At 48.7% G+C, this 17068-nt stretch overlaps 1 protein-coding gene and 1 pseudogene across 6 annotated transcripts in view; one reads left to right on the top strand and one right to left on the bottom strand.

The window, feature by feature from the left end:
- Window positions 1-679: 679 nt before the first annotated feature.
- LOC115932607 (uncharacterized) lies at window positions 680-790 on the bottom strand (annotated as a pseudogene).
- Window positions 791-4063: 3273 nt separating this feature from the next.
- The window catches only part of CD99L2 (CD99 molecule like 2), a 131861-nt gene continuing 118856 nt past the window's right edge, over window positions 4064-17068 (top strand). For 3 of the 6 annotated variants that reach the window (XM_004065010.5, XM_055376078.2, XM_019019312.4), the window contains exon 1: window positions 4064-4384. In XM_004065010.5, the coding sequence (XP_004065058.1) occupies window positions 4318-4384 (67 nt within the window). In that variant the 5' untranslated portion in view covers window positions 4064-4317. The remainder of the gene's footprint in view (window positions 4385-17068) is intronic. The other 3 variants (XM_019019313.4, XM_004065009.5, XM_019019314.4) reach the window with 3 other exon arrangements.

Raw genomic sequence — 17068 nt, 5'->3', positions numbered from 1 at the left:
GCAAAGTAAGCATATTAAACAAAACACTACCATCTTTTCACGAAATAAAAGGACTTTTGTATACCAAAACAAGTTCATGATTTCAAGATAAAGGTCAATACTCTAGCTTTATGGGGGGAAACTTGCCACGACAACCTCATTTTTTTGTATTTCTCCTGGGACTGGTGAAACTTGACTGTGAAGTCAGGCATTTGGGAAAATTGCTGTAGAGCCCCATGCGCCCCTCCCCCAGCCAGCCAGGGCTGTTTGCATGCCCATTGAGATGCAAGTGAGTCTTTGTCTCTTAATTGCCCCGCACAGTGGGGAGTGAGGTGGGAAGGGAGGGTGTGCTGTCCCTTTGTACCCAGCCAGGGCCCTCCAACAGGTTTGGTTAGAGGGATTAAGCTCCAAGGCTGTGGGAGGGTAGACGAAGCCCTGAGCACCAGCAGAGCTGCTTTAGGTCCCAGGGCACAGAAGGTGACCTTGAGTTGGGGCAAAGCCTTTGTCCCTGCCCTCATTCCCGTGTGGACTCCCTCTCGGCTCTGGTCCCTAAGGATCAGTGGCTGGGTGGGTATTCAGGAAAGGGTGCTGTCAGCATGGACAGTGGTGCTCTCCTGATGGGCATCTTCAGCAGTGGTGGGGGTGGTGGCAAGGCCCTTTCACAGCTGATTTTGATCATGGGTGAGGGAGGCCACCCAGGTACTCAGCTGATTTGGAATTTATTATTATTTTGTATTTTTCTGTGCTCTACACATTCAGAGAACATTCTCTAGTAATGTACTACAGAAACAATTCCTGAAAGTATAGTCTTTGTCCCCAAAGTATATACCATGTGTGGGGGTGGGGAGCACGGATAATGGCTTTGAAAATTTTTTTTTTAATAATAATTTTTTTTTTCTCCTGGGAAATACACTTCCAGACTAAGTTGGGGAGGTGCTCCCAGATCGTGGTTTTTAAGTGCACAATTTCCTGTATGTAAACCCATGACCCATGGATACCTAGCTGGCCCACATAATCCTATTTACCTGAGATTGGTGTAAACCCACCCAGCCCTATATGTGTGCCTCTCCTGTTTTCCCAGGCCACCCTGGTGGCTGTTTATCCATGCCACACTGGCCACAGCTTGGGAAAGGTGGACATTTTTAGGAGAGAATCTTGTCAGGCCAAATGGTTTTCCAATTGATGGCAGTTTTCAGGGTATGAGAAGTTCAGGGAGGAACTAGGTGTAGCAAGAGGGTGGGAACAAGGGAGTGGTGTGTAGACAAGGCAGGCTTGGGCAAGAGTGGGTCCCTGAACCCATGTGCATTGGCAGTGGGGAGTATATATGATGTGTGGGGGTGGGGAGCACAGATAATGGCTTTGAAAAAAATTTTTTAATAATAATTTTTTTTCTCCTGGGAAAGACACTTCCAAACTAAGTTGGGGAGGTGCTCCCAGATCATAGTTTTTAAGTGTACAATTTCCCGTATGTAAATCAACTGCATGTTTAATTGCAATTCAGCAGGATAGCAGTACCTGACTGAGAGGCTCACTAAGTTCCCAGCAGGTCTTCAGTCTGGCAGGCAAATCAGCCCTCTCTAACTCACATTAACCTAACTTACAAGAGACTGAGAGACAAACCAGGACCAAGATAAGCTATTTTACAAAGGGAGAGGTATCTGGTAGGATAATCCATCTCTGACATTTGCAATATTTTGATTAAGGAACTATTTGTGAGTATCTTTTGGCCGCAATGATAAACATTGTCCTTTTCTTTTGGTTCTTATTCCTGTGTCAGAGCAGGTCATCTATGTTCATTTTGCGCTTTAGAGGAGCACACTCTTAAGGTCCCATATCATCACCTGCTAATGTTCATCCTTGCCATGGTTCAATCTGCTAGAACGAAGGTCAGTAAACTTTTTCTGTAAGGGTTAGACAGTAAATATTTTAGGCTTTGTGTGCCCCATGGTCTCTATCACAACTGTTCAACTCCACTGTGGCAGCACAAAAGCCACCATAGGGAATACAAAAATCAATGGGCATGGCTGTGTTCTCATAAACTTCATGAACCCTGAAATTTGAATGTTGTATCACTTTCTCATGTCATAACATTCTTTTGATTTTTTTCAACCATTTAAAAATGCAACCACTACTTTTGGCTGGAAGGCTGAACAAACAGGTGGGAGTAGGATTTAGCCCACGGGGTGTAGTTTGAGAACTATTCTTGAGCTAGAAGACAGTCTTATTGCATATGGCATTGTAGCACCTTTAGCAGCTAGAGTTCCAGTTGAGTGTGACTGTCCACTGCATATTGATTGACATGGCCTCAAACTTAGAGGTTACGTGCTTCTCACCTCCTCAGTGTAGATGAGTGTGTATGCATCAGGGTTTACCCATCAGATCCTGGAAGACTCCTAAAGACCAGAAAATCTAGTGCCCTCCAGGTACAGATGGTACCACCAGGGCCTATGGAATGGCTCAGGGCACTTAGTAGCAAAGGTGGGGGCATGTCCACAGCCTGGAATAGACAGTAACCTCCTGACCTCACAGTGGCCACTATTTCCTTAGCTGTTACTAGATTAACCAGTAATGGTCCCTGCCCTCTGTCACTGTGTGCAGGCTGTCCACTTTTCACCATCTCATTTAATCCTTAGCACAACCTTATTGGGTTTAGCCAGGATTTGTACCCGGTCTGGCTCTACAGCACACATTCTTAGCCATTCACCAGCTGGGGTTCCTAGTGGTACCCTCCCCCTTTGACACATGAGACTAGACCTGGCTAACTCCCCAACCTCAAGGAACCTCCATTTTGCTGCTTTTCCCTCGTTAATAGGTGATGATACATAAGGCATTGTGAGGAATAAAAATTAAGGGTAAAATGCCTGGAATATGCCATGTGTATAGTGTGTGTTCAATAACTACCAGCTATTTCTGTTAATTCTACAGCTAGAATGGAATAATGTTCCATTCATAGAGTAATTAATGCCCTGAGCCTGGGAAGATCCACTCCTCATATGCTGTCTTGTTTCTGCAGCCCTAAGATTCAGGGCAATGGATGTAAGCCACACGGGAGATTTCGGCTCCATCTCAGGGAGACCCCACACCCCACTGTTCCTTAGGGGTTGGCGGGAGCCACTGAGGGGGGTGCCTATGGCAGCGAGGGCTGGGTTGGGGGCACAGGAAAGCTGCCGAATGGATATTGAGGGGAGGTGGTAGTAGCCGCCCTCTAAGGAGGATGTGGCCCTGGGCAGCCGGTGCCGCATAATGGCAGGGACAGGCTCACGCTGCCACTCCGGAGAGCAGTAGCGCTTCCTCTTTGTCTTCGAGAGCCGGTTGCAGCTGGGGCTCTTCTAGGGAGCATTCCCATCAACTGCTGCAGCGGGCATTTTGCTGGTCGGCACAGTATCGGAATCTGATTTCTTCGGGTCTGGGAGACGGACTCCGTTTGCGGGGGTTCATGGGAAAGGACTGCAGCGCGTTTGTCGGTCATTAAGCACGTTTTTGAGATCGACTCTGCAGATATGAACTTGCACTTTCAGCGCATTCATCAAAGCCTCGGGAGAGCTGACCCAGTCCCTACCCCCAGTCTCCCGAGCCCGCGGCGCTTCGGCTCCGGGACGCCCCCATCCTCCCCTCTCGCCCACCCGGGCGCCCCCGGCCTCGTTTTCTCGAGATGTGTCACTGCTTGTTGACCGCAGCCAGTCACGAAAACGGTCCTTTTCTTCAGTCTCCGGCCAGGGTTTCACTCCTGCAGGGAACAGCGGGTGGGGACAGAGTGCGGGGCTCCGTGCTGGACGGTGTCTGGAGGGGCCCCAAGGGAACAACCCTTCACCGGGAGAACACCAACGCCAGAAGGGGAAGAGCCCTTCTCAAGGTTACCCGGGAGGAAATCGGCGCCCACCGGCGCTGCCGCCTCCCGCTCCCCGGCACTGGTGACTCACTGCTCCAGGTCCGCGGGGCCACCTCCGAGACTTCGGTCTCGAGGACCGAGGTGGGACAGGGTCTGCGGACCGCGCGCTGCCGCTGGACCCAGCCCAACCCAACCCAGACCTCCCCACCCACCGGGTGCCCGCAGGCCACGCCCCTCGCCCGGAGCCCCGCCTCCAGAACGCGGCCCCGCCCCCGATACTGCAGCCTCGCCCCGCGCCCCCGGCCTAACCCCAGCCCAGGCGCCCTCAGGCGCCGGCTCTCTAGCGCGCCCGACCTCCATCTTCCCGGGGCCGCGCCGCGCGCGCGCGCGGGCTTTGGGCGGGACCCTGCAGAGGCGGCGGGGCTCCTCCTCCCGCTCCTCCTCGGCCTCCCCTTCGGGCGCTCTCGCGCTAACTGTGCTCCTCTGGGGCCCTCCGCCTGCTCCCAGCCATGGTGGCCTGGCGCTCGGCGTTCCTTGTCTGCCTCGCTTTCTCCTTGGCCACCCTGGTCCAGCGAGGTAAGGCGGGCGGGGGGCGCGCGGGGACTCCGCCTTGTGGGCCCAGGGGTCGCTCTGCGCATGAGCGGCACGGTCCCCGCCTCTCGGGCCTGCGGTGGCTGCTACCGGCCGGCCCGGCTGTGCGAGGCGGAGCGGCGGGGGTCCGAGCCCCGGGCCCGTGGGGGTTGACTCCGCCGCGGTCAGAGTAGCCGGAGAGGAGGGGTGGGACCCCTCCTGACGCTGGGCTGGAAACAGCGGGATGGGCCCCCTAAAATCCTGAACGAGCAGGTGTACCGCTGGTGACAACAGCTGTCCCCAAGAGTTTACCTTTGAGAAAACCTTGAAGAGAGCAGTCATTTTCGAAATTTGCTGCGAGGCCACCGACAGCAGAAGCACCTGGGGAACTTCCTAGGTGGATTCCTAGCCCCTTTCATCGGGATCACAGCGGGCATGGGCTGTGGCGGGGGGTGGGGTCAGCGAGGCGTAGGTCTAACCAGCTCTCTAGGTGCTTCTGCCGTCCGCTTCAGTTTTTGAGACTTTGGTCATGTTTTGCCAAGGAGCAGGAGAGAGAAATCCCGCTGAATCAAGGAAGCACGTTTCTTAGACCCTCTGCTACTCAAAATATGGTCCAGGGCCCAGCCGCATAGGCATCACCTGGGAGCTTGTAAGAACTGCAGCATCTCACGCCCCGCCCCCGACCTACTGAGTCTGATTCTGCATTTCAACTAGATCCGCGGGTGATTCTCTGGCACATTCAAGTTTGAGAAGCATCTTATTAGAATAAATGCAGTCTGTGGTTAAAAATAGGGTCTTAAACATGTACCAACAGAATCTTCTTACACTTATTTATATCCTATGTCCCCATCAGAAAAAGGGATTAAGGGAAACACTGTAATTGAACGTGAATTATGCTCCAAGCTTCCTGACAATAGAAGCGAACCCAGCTGGTGGAAAATATGTGAGCTCAGGAAACACACACACACACACACACACACACACACACACACACACACACACACTTTGTCCTAATACTGAGTTCTAGTAAGATTTATGTCACACAAAGGAACACTGGAAAACAGTGGATGGTACTAGCCAAGCCACTTTTGCAAAAGATGCAGAAATGTTTTTCATGTGGGCAACCCACCTGGAGTTGATTCACGAAGAGCCATTTAACATTCTACAGAGGTGCCAGGCTCTGTTCTAGGAACTGATGATGCGGTAGTGAACAAAACTGAGACTGTCTTCATGGAGCTTACATCCTGGTCCGGGCAGAAAACAAGCCCAACATTGAAATCTATATATATTGTCAGTGCTATGGAGAAAAATAAAGGAAGTTATAGGGGTAAAGAGTTGTTGAATTTTCTTTTTCACTTTCCCTTTGGGACAACATTTTTATTTTGTTTACAATGCATTTGTAGGAAAATGTATGATCATTTGATTGACTTGCATCTAATGACATGGAAATCTTGAAAGTAGAAGCACAAAAAAAGTTAGAAAAATGATACTCCCTTCAAAGCTGTCTAATGAAAGTCTTCAACATGGTGTGCACGTTGAGAAGGTGGGGAATAGAAATGATTGGGTCTCAGATTTGCACGTTACAATTGTTGATTTAAGAGGTGGTAGAGGAGACAGAAACAGTACATCTGTTTTATAGATGAGGAAACAGAGGCACAGAGAGGTGAAGTAACTTGCCTTAGGTCACACAGCGATTGCCAGAATTATGATTTGATGCAAGGCTTGTCTGACTGCGCAGTCACTGCCTTTAAGCCCTAGGCGTATGCCCTTGCACCTGGAGGTACCCCACTTCGACCACTTAGGGACCATGGGAAAATGAGTTCCCTGAACCTGTTTGATCATCCATATGATGCCTGACAATCACAAAGGTGTTTTGAGGGGACCAGGCTTAGATCTACAGCCTTGCTACCAGCTACCATCTCCTGAGTTCTTCCTGTGTGCCAGGCACTTCACATATATTGCTTTAAATTGCCTCGACAATTTTGCAGGCTAGATATTATCACTGGCTTTCAGATGAGGGGGCCTTGGTCATATAGCTCAGAAGACATAGAGCCAGGATTCAACCCAGATAAGACTGCTACCCAGTTATCTTTTATTGTTTAAATTATTTTTAATTAATTAATTAATTTTTTTGAGACGGAGTCTAGCTCTGTTGCTCAGGCTGGAGTGCAATGGCCTGATCTCGGCTCACCGCAACCTTCGCCTCCTGGGTTCAAACAATTCTCCTGCCTCAGCCTCCCAAGTAGCTGGGACTACAGGCATGTGCCACCATACCCGGCTAATTTTTGTATTTTTAGTAGAGACGGGGTTTCACTGTGTTGGCCAGGCTGGTCTCGAACTCCTGACCTCGTGATCCACCCGCCTCGGCCTCCCAAAGTTCTGGGATTACAGGCGTGAGCCACCACGCCCAGCTTATTGTTTAAATTAATTAACCGAAACCAGAAGCAGCTTTGGTTTCAAGATAAGGGCCCAGTTTTCTGGATCTTTTTTTTTTTTTTTTTTTGGAAACAGAGTCTCGCTATGTCGCCCAGACTAGAGTGCAGTGGCGCGATCTCGGCTCACTACAAGCTCCACCTCCTGGATTCACACCATTCTCCTGCGTCAGCCTCCTGAGTAGCTGGGACTACAGGTGCCAGCCACCACACCGGCTAACTTTTTGTATTTTTAGTACAGACAGAGTTTCACCATGTTAGCCAGGATGGTCTCTATCCCGTGACCTCATGATCCACCTGCCTCGGCCTCCCAAAGTGCTGGGATTACAGGTGTGAGCTACCGTGCCCAGCCAACAGTTTTCTGGATCTTTTGTCCAAAATAAGATAATACGATTTTTGCATTGGTGGTCTTCTCTGGGATCCTGGTAGTCTCAGAGCTGCTGCGTCAAAATGACAAACACAAAGCAAGTGCCTCAGTTAGGCACCAGTTGGCTCTTCTTGGGCCCTGGAGTGGCATTTTGGGTAGGCCTGCTGAGAGCCACTTTATTCTTGGTCCTGGTCCTCAGTAGTGGGATGTGGCTGAGTAACCCTGGCAGACCTCAGAAAGCACACAGAAGCAGCTTTGCATAATCTGAGAAATCCTTCCAGGCTCTAGCAAGTAGCAAGTAGAGGCTGGCTTTAGGCTCCCAGGAGTTTAAAGGGCGGTTAACAAGTTATCTTTGTTCTAATTACAGAGGGCTTTTCAGTCTGCTGTGTATTTTACTAGTTCCAAAAAGTCCTCTGAGGACAGGTATGCTGCCTGTATGTGCCTCCAGAAATGGGAAGCTGTTCTTTTGAGCAGCAAGGAGAAGACTGTCAGTGATGTGGATGGGTAGTAATCTTAACAGGAGCTTCATTTCTGGAACACCTATATGCCAGGCCCTCTGCCTCGCCACATTACCCCGACCTGTTGGCACTGTGACCCATATCACCTCCTGATGTCCATAGTGGCCCTTTTACATAGAGTCTTACAGGTAACTGTTTGGTAACCCACTTCTCAGATGAAAAATATGGGGCCCAGAGAGGTTTAGGAACTTAACACTTAGCTGAATTGGATTTGAACTCAGGTTTACCTGCATAACCAGAGCAGAAGGCATGAACACAGATACCTTCAGGGATCATGCAGGTAATAGGAATGTGAGAAGTGGTCAAGAATAAGCATGATGAGGGGGCCGGGCGCAGTGGCTCATGCCTGTAATCTCAGCACTTTGGGAGGCTGAGGTGGCCAGATTACTTGAGCTCAGGAGTTCGAGACCAGCCTGGGTAACATAACAAGAGCCCCATCTCTACAAAAAATACAAAAATTAGCCAGGCGTGGTGGCATGCGCCTGTAGTCCCAGCTACTCGGGAGGCTGAGGTGGGAGGATTGCTTGAGCCTGGGAGGCAGAGGTTGCAATGAGCCAAGATCACACCACTGCACTTCAGCCTGGGTGACAGAGTGAGACCCTGTCTTAAAAACGCACACACACACACACACACACACACAAAACAAAAGAATAAAAGAATAAACTTGATGAGCATGTTGGCAAGCCACCAAGTGCCTGCTCCCTTAAAGAGAGGTCCAGCTTACACATGGAGTGTAGGCTTTAAAGCGTACCTGCCCAGTGCTGCTATGACTCTGTCCCATTTGCCTAACTGCTCGGTGCTACGGTTTCCTCAACTGTGAAATAGGGACAACAACACTATCTACCTCATGGGGTGGTTATTAGGATTAAATGAGTAGAAACGTATAAAGCATGTAGCACGGCACCTGGCTCCAAGTGAGCAAGACATTCCAAGCCACATTTTAAAAATACGTGATGCAAACCTTGAAAGGCATCATTTATACAAAATGTCCAGAGTTGGCAAATCCATAGAGACAGAAAGTAGATTAGTGGTTGCCAGCAGCTGGGATGAAGGGGGATGGGGAGTGTCTGCTTAATGGGCAAGGGGTTTCTGTTTGGGATGATGACAATGTTCTGGAACTAGATAGAGTTTATGATTGCAAAATATGTGAATGTACTAAAAACCATGAATTGTACACTTTAAAAAGGCTGAATTGTGGCCAGGCGCAGTGGCTCATGCCTGTAAACCCAGCTCGTTGGGATGCTGAGGCGGTGGATCAGCTGAGGTCAGGAGTTTGATACCAGCCTGGCCAACATGGTGAAACCCCGTCTCTACTAAAAATACAAAAATTAGCTGGGCATGGTGGTACACGCTTGTAGTCCCAGCTACTCGGGAGGCTAAAGCATGAGAATCTCTTGAATCCGGGAGGCAGAGGCTGCAGTAAGCTTAGATCATGCCACTGCACTCCAGTCTGGGCGACAGAGCGAGACTCTGTCTCAAAACAAAAAAAAGGGCTGAGTTGTATGGGAACTGCATCTTCATTTAAAAATTCACTATGTACTGACTTGTACACTTTAAAAGGGTGAATTGTATAGGAATTACATTGCCATTAAAAAAAATTCACTGTATAGTCCAAGCAGAATAAGTGTGAGAAGTGGCAACATGTTACCCCTGGATTGGGGTTGTTTTCAAGGTGCTTGAACTTGGTTCGGGGGGCGTAAGAGCAGAGTGGGCCCCGTGTGCTGGCAGTGCTGAGATGCCAGGCTGGGATCCAAGCAGAAGCCTCATGGGCTGACTTGGGGTATTGGGCTGGGCCAGATGGGCCACAAAGCATCTGCAGAGTTGGCCCAGAGATGCTTAACCCTGCCTGCCCGAGTTCAGGAATGGTCCCTGGAACAGTGGCATGATAGGGAGAGGGAGAACTTCCCTTTCCTAGATGGCTCCAGGGTCGCCCTTATGGGCGCTAGTCAGTTGCTGCACTCGTCTGACAGAAAGTCTGGGGACTCTGCCTGTTAGTCTTACCTGCTTTGACTGGTTTTCAGCCTTTTCCTTGCTGTCATAGGTCACATCCCTATCCCTTCCATTATTTTGGACACAGGATATCTCAAATGTGTTGTTTGTTTCTTTGTTTTTTTTTGAGATGGGAGTGCAATAGTGCGATCTCACTGCAACCTCCACCTCCCAGGTTCAAGCGATTCTCCTGCCTCAGCCTACTGAGTAGCTGGGATTGCAGGAGTCCACCATCACACCCGGCTAATTTTTTTGTATTTTTAGTAGAGACGGGGTTTCGCCATGTTGGCCAGGCTGGTCTCAAACTCCTGACCTCAGGTGTTCCACCTGCCTTGGCCTCCCAAAGTGCTGGCATTACAGGCGTGAGCCACCGCGCCCAGCTTGTGTTTGTTTTTAAACACGTGCACAGAAACCATGCAGGAGTCAGCATCAGTAGGCATTGAGGAAGGGCCTGAAGTTGCCTTCAGTGGAGATGATGCTAATTAGGCCCATTTTGTCTGCTCGGAAGGGAGTGTTGGGAGGAGCTGGGTTTCATTCTTGTGAGTTTAGGAGAGATACCTTCCAGATACATCAACTTTCCTGTTCTGTTCTTTTTTTTTTTTTTTTTTTGAGACAGAGTCTCGCTCTGTCGCCCAGGTTGGAGTGCAGTGGCGCGATCTCGGCTCACTGCAAGCTCTGCCTCCCGGGTTCATGCCATTCTCCTGCCTCAGCCTCCCTAGTAGCTGGGACTACAGGCGCCTGTCACCACATCCGGCTGATTTTTTGTATTTGTAGTAGAGGCGAGGTTTCACCGTGTTAGCCAGGATGGTCTCAATCTCCTGACCTCGTGATCCGCCTGCCTCGGCCTCCCAAAGTGCTGGGATTACAGGCGTGAGCCACCGTGCCCGGCCTCCTGTTCTGTTCTTTTCCCCACCTGGTGTTTTGCTTTTTCTGCTGTGTGTTCACTCTTAGGTGGGTTTATTTATTTATTTATTTTCCTTCGAGATGGAGTTTCAGTCTTGTTGCCCAGGCTGGAGTGCAATGGCGCGATCTTGGCTCACTGCAACCTCTGCCTCCTGGGTTCAAGCAATTCTCCTGCCTCAGCCTCCCGAGTAGCTGGAACTACAGGCATGCACCACCACACCCGGCTAATTTTTTGTATTTTTAGTAGAGATGGGGTTTCTCCATGTTGGTCAGGCTGGTCTCCAACTCTCGACCTCAGGTGATCCACCTGCCTCAGCCTCCCAAAGTGCTGGGATTACACGTGTGAGCCACCACGCCTGGCTCACTCTTAGGTTTTGTACTTTGCATGTTATTCCTCTTCTGCTCTTGGGTGCCTGGGAGGACTGGCTCAAGGGGTTCCTGTCCCCCAATCCAGACTGGGCCCTCCCTGAGGCTAGGTCCACTGACTGGTGAATGTTGGTTTGCATGCAAAAGCTTAACGTCATCGTAGACACCTATCAAGAACGGGCCGGAAAATCTTTCATGTAGGCACGTGTTCCACATGGAGTGGGGTGGGAAGCTGTGGTAGAAAGAATAATAATGAGCCCCCAAAGACATCCACGTCCTGATTTCTGGAACCTGTGAATGTGTTAGGCTCCATGGCAAGGGAAATTCAGTAAGGTAGCCGATGGAATTCAGGCTGCCAGTCGGCTGACCTTAAAATATTATTATCCTGGATTATCCAGGTGGGCCCAGTGTAATCACTCGGGTCCTTTAAATACAGAAGAGGGAGGTAGAAGAGTCGGGGATTAGAGCCATGTCATATGCGAAGGACTCGCCTGGCCATTGCTGGCTTTGAAGATGGAGCAAGGGGCCAGGAGCCAAGGACCACATAGCCTCTAGAAGCTGGAAAAGACAGGGAACAGATTTTTCTCTAAAGCCTCCAGAAGGAACACAGCCCTGCCCACACCTTGAGTTTAGCCCAGTGAGACCTGGGTTGGACTTTTATCTCTAGAACTGTGAGATAATGAATGGGTATTGTTTTAAACTGTTGAATACAGTATATTTTGTTATAGCCAAAACAGGATGCTAGTAAGAAGCTAAGAGTTAGATACTAGCATCCTCTTCCTTGTTTGGAAAACTAGTATGTGATATTTCCTTACATTGTTTCAGTTTTACCATTTTTAAATCAATCCCTAGAATGCTCTAAGTTCAGCATTTTAAAATAAATGTGCAGAAAATTGGGTTGTAGTGATGTTTTTGGTGCAGCAATGAATGTTTAGAAGCATATCTGAGGGCCCAAGAAGGTAGCTGGATTTCTGGTGCTTGCATTTGATTCCAAACTGCTTTACAAGGGGATGGGAGCCTGCACTTCTGCTTTGGAGCATGGCCCATGTTGCAGGCCACCTGCAGTGGAGGCCACTGGCTGTCTCCAGAGGCCTTTCCCACCCTTCTCCTCCAGTCCTGATGGCCGCACTTGAAGCAGGATGCAGCCTGGGGCCAGCAGACAGAGGGTTTCTGATTTGTGCAGGCCGCACTTGCCCCTTCGCTGAGGACGAGGAGGAGTGTGCTGCCAGCCTGCCTTTCTCCTGGCTGCCCTTACCAGTGCTGTGGCTTCAGCTAATTGTGTCCATTCCCTCTCTCTCAAGGTGGGGGCGGGGGTGTGGGGAGAGGACCAGACAGGAACGGGTGCACCTGAATCCCCCACTCCCACTTCAACCAGTGTTGTTTTTTGTTTGTTGGTTTGTTTTTTGAAAGCAAGTTTATTTTTATTTTATTTATATTATTATTTTTTGAGACAGAGTTTTGCTCTTGTCACCCAGGCTGGAGTACAATGGCGCAATCTCGGCTCACTGCAACCTCCGCCTCCCGGGTTCAAATGATTCTCCTGCCTCAGCCTCCTGAGGATCCGGGATTACAGGCGCCTGCCACCTCGCCCAGCTAATTTTTGTATTTTCAGTAGAGACGGGGTTTCACCATGTTGGCCAGGCTGGTCTTGAACTCCTGACCTCAGGTGATCCACCTGTCATGGCCTCACAAAGTGCTGGGATTACAGGCGTGAGCCACTGTGCCCAGCCTGAAAGCAAGTTTATTTATTTATTTATTTATTTATTTATTTTTGAGACGGAGTCTCGCTCTCGCCCAGTCTGGTGTGCAGTGGCGCGATCTTGGCTCACTGCAAACTCCGCCTCCCGGGTTCATGCCATTCTCCTGCCTCAGCCTCCCGAGTAGCTGGGACTACAGGCGCCCACCACCACGCCCAGCTAATTTTTTTGTATTTTTAGTGGAGACGGGGTTTCACCGTGTTAGCCAGGATGATCTCCATCTCCTGACCTTGTGATCCGCCCTCCTCGGCCTCCCAAAGTGCTGGGATTACAGGCGTGAGCCACCGCACCTGGCTAGCAAGTTTATTAAGAAAGTAAAAGAATGAAAGAATGGCCACTCCATAGGCAGAACAACTCCACTTCAACCAGTTTTGAGCTTTGTTTTTATTAGTTTTCTACCTCAGGCTTCTCACAAGATGTCAGAACGTTCTGCTGCTTTACAGCAGAAATATCTTTGAAAACTGCTGTAGTTGAATCCTACAGATATGACACCCGTGTTCAGTGAACATCTGTGTAGAGGAGAGGCTAGAAAACATCTAGCTGTCATTGTTAGGTGGTTGTATTTGGGATTATTTTCTAAATTAGAGGTGATACTCTCCACAGGAAGTATTACTGCAGTGTGGAATTTATTTCCACCAAAACAGTGCCCAGGCACAGCCGGGGCTCATTTTGACCTTCTACTTTTTTTTTTTTTTTTAATTGCTGCTTCAACTAGCCTGGGATGGTGGAACTATATTGGGTATTTCTTTCAGCCTAAGGGCAATGTGGGGGGAAAAAAAACTGAGATGTGAATGGCACTTGAGATACTAAGGAAACCCATGGGATAACCCCAAGGAGGCCAGAGGACAAAGAAGCCCTTTGATGAAGCTCATACCAGTCAGTGGCCTCGGACACAGAGAGTGGATCTGAAGGGCAGATGGCAGGCAGCAGGCCTTATCCTGAATGAGCAGCCAGGACCCGTGTGGGGGCACTGTGGGTGAAACAGAGCAGGGTAAAACATGCACCTGCCCTCAAGGAGATTAAAGTCCAGACAGACCTGGAAGCAACTATACGTAGTCACATGTATCTTAAAAGACACACAAGGATTCCATTATTGCTGTAGTGCTATCTGCCAAGAGGACACTTGCCCCCTTTCTCCCAGGTTGAAGGCCGTTGCTGTCGCCTATTGCTGCATAATGAACCTCCACACATTAGTGGCTTGAAACAACTGTTTACTATGCTCTTAGACTCCATAGGTTGGGAATTAGGATAATGCAGCAAGGATGGCTGTCTCTGCTCTACTGTATCTAGGACGTCACCTAGGAGGACTCAAATGGCTGGGGGCTAGAATCATCTGGAGGTTTTTTTTTACTCACATGTCATAAAGGATGGGCTTAGCTGGGGCTGTCCACTGGAACACCCAAATGTGGTCTCTCTGGTTTGAGCTTCCTTATAGCAAGGCAACTGTATTTGAACTTCTTACATAGCCCCTTCAGGTTCTAAGCATGAACATTCCAGTAGACAAGGTAGAAGACAGATGGGCCTAGAAACCTTTTAAAAATTGTGGTAAAATACACATAACATTTACCATTTTAACCATTTTAAGGCACACAGTTCAGTGGCATTAAATACATTTTTTTGTGTAATCATCACCATTCCCCCTCCCCTAACCCCTGGCACTGGCTCATCTGCTTCCTATCTGGATTTGCCCATTCTGGACATTTCATAGCAACGGAATCAGGTAGTATTTGTCCTTTTGTGACTGGCTTATTTCACTTAGCATGATATTTTCTGGGTTCCTGCCTGTTGTAGTGTGGATCAGTACTCCATTTCTTCTTATGGTTGAATAGTATTCTATTGTATGGGTAGACCATGTTTTGCTTGTCCAGCCATCAGCTGATGGACATTTGGGTTGTTTCCACCCTTTGGCTATTGTGAGTAGTGCTGCTGTGGACATTTGTGCACAAGTCTTTGTTTGAACAACTGTTTTCAGTTCTTTGGGATATATGCCTAGATCGTGGTCTTTTATGACTTGGCCTCAGAAGTTACCAGCGTGACTTTCATTGAATTCCATAGGTTATGAGTCAGTTGAGGGTAGTCTGGATTCAAAGTGAGAACATATATCCTACCTCTTAAGGGAAGAGTGTCAAAGAATTCTTAGACATCATTTAAAACTGCCACACAAATCTCACATTTCTGGGTCCTGCTGAAATATTGCTCCCTCCCTGGAGCGTATCCCAGTTCTCCTAGCTGGGAGTAACTACTTGTAGCTCTATTGTGATGGCGACTTCTCTCACCTCTCTAGTTCTTTATGAAATAATCACCATGAGGTATATTTGTTAGTGTCCAGTTAGTAGCCTAGCTCCGTGTGTGCCTCTTCATTTTCTGTTCCTTCCCGTGACGCCATGCTGCTGTCATCAGCGGTCAGGTTCTCTCTCTCTGAGCGGGGGATGGATCAGCTGATTCTGAGAGCCCTTCAGCACTGATGTTCTGTGGGCTCCAAGTGATCTTATTTGTACAGGCTTTCTCCATGAGGGAGGCCTCCTTCTGACAGCACAGTGCCTACTGTGTAGCCTTGGAGGAGCTTGCTGAGTGTAGGTCTCAAGGAGTTTGGATTAACCCTCAAGGTGGGGCAGCCTGGGGATTTGCCCTTCTTCACCTGGAAGAAGAGTCCCTGGGGGTTGAGCTTTATTTTTTTATTTTATTTTATTTTATTTTATTTTATTTATTTATTTATTTATTTATTTATTTATTTATTTATTTATTTCTGGAGACGGAGTTTTGCTCTTGTCGCCCAGGCTGAAGTGCAATGGTGCACTCTCAGCTTGCTGCAACCTCCGCCTCCCGGGCTCAAGCGATTCTCCTGCCTCAGCCTCCTGAGTAGCTGCGATTACAGGCATGCGCCACCATGCCTGGCTAATTTTTGTATTAATAGTAGAGACACGGTTTCACCATATTGGCCAGGCTGATCTCCAACTCCTGACCTCAGTTGATCCACCCACCTTGGCCTCCCAAAGTGGTGGGATCACAGGCGTGAGCCACTACACCCGGCCTTCGTTGTTTTTTTTTTTTTTTTTGACAGAGTCTCCCTCTGTCACCTAAGTTAGAGTGTGGTGGCACCATCATGGCTCAATACTGCCTCAAGCCCTGGGCTCAGGGGATCTTTCCACCTCAGCCTCCCACATAGCTGGGACCACAAACATGTGATGTGATACCATACCCAACTAATTTTTTTATTTATTTGTAGAGACAGAATCTCAAACTCCTGGGCTCAAGTGATCCTCCCACCTCAGCCTCTCAAAGTGTTGGGATTACAAGCGTGAGCCATGGTGCTTGGCCTGAGCACTCTCCTAGATAGACTATTGAGCAGAGTTTCTCAACCATGGCACTGTTGACCTTTGGACCAGATAATTTTTCTGCAAGGGATAAGGTGGGTGGGTGTCCTGTGTGTTGGAGGATGTTTAGCAGCATCCTTGGCTTCTGCCCACTAGATGTGGGTAGTACACCCCTCCCTAGTCTTGTCAACCAAAAATAACTCCAGACATTGCCGAGTGTCCCCTAGGGGGTGGGGGGTGGCGAATCACCCCTTGTTGAGAACCACGACTGTAAAGACAGATACAGCCATGCCTTGCTTAACAATGGAGAGATGTTCTGAGAAATGTCATGTGATCTCATTGTGTGAACGTCATGGAGTGTACTTATGTAAGCATAGATGGTATAGCCTACTACATGCCCCTAGGCTACAAACCTGTACAGCAATGTGACTGTACTGAATACTGTAGGCAGTTGTAATACAAAGGCAAGCATTCATGCATCTAAACATAGAAAAGGTAATGTGTTGTGCTACCATGTTATGATGGCTACCATGTCACTAAGTGATAAGAATAACTAGGGTCCCAGTTACAATCTTATGCGACCACCATTGTATATGCAGCCCATCATTTGGCTGAAATATATTGCTATGTGGCCACATGACTATATATTCTTTGAAATATCGCTCTGTTTTCAGTATTGTTCGTGAGTCACTAAAGTTTTCTGCCATCGTCACATTGCCCAGGACAGACATGTTAGAATAAGTCAGGTCTCAGCCAGTCTTGTGCATTGGTATCAGCTCAGACAGTTCTATTTTTTTCTTTCTTCTCTACAGGGCAAGTTCTAAGCTCAGGCAACTCTAGGAACATACCTTAGACTCCTTGATGAACTTTCAGGTCACCCTAGTGAGACCATATGCATCACCAATCTGTGTAGTTAGTTATTTTCTGCATAGATTTCCACAGATGGCTCGTCTCATCTCTTTTATGTTCACCCTTATTAGTTTCCATTTTAGATGGCGACCTTGTCTTTTTTAATGCATTTAATGATTTTCTGCGAACCAGTGA

The sequence above is a fragment of the Gorilla gorilla genome, chromosome X (genome assembly GCF_029281585.2).
Source record: "Gorilla gorilla gorilla isolate KB3781 chromosome X, NHGRI_mGorGor1-v2.1_pri, whole genome shotgun sequence".
Classification (NCBI taxonomy): Eukaryota; Metazoa; Chordata; class Mammalia; order Primates; family Hominidae; genus Gorilla; species Gorilla gorilla.
The sequence above is the reverse complement of the archived record's forward strand: the minus strand, read 5'-3'. Positions and strand labels throughout refer to the sequence as shown.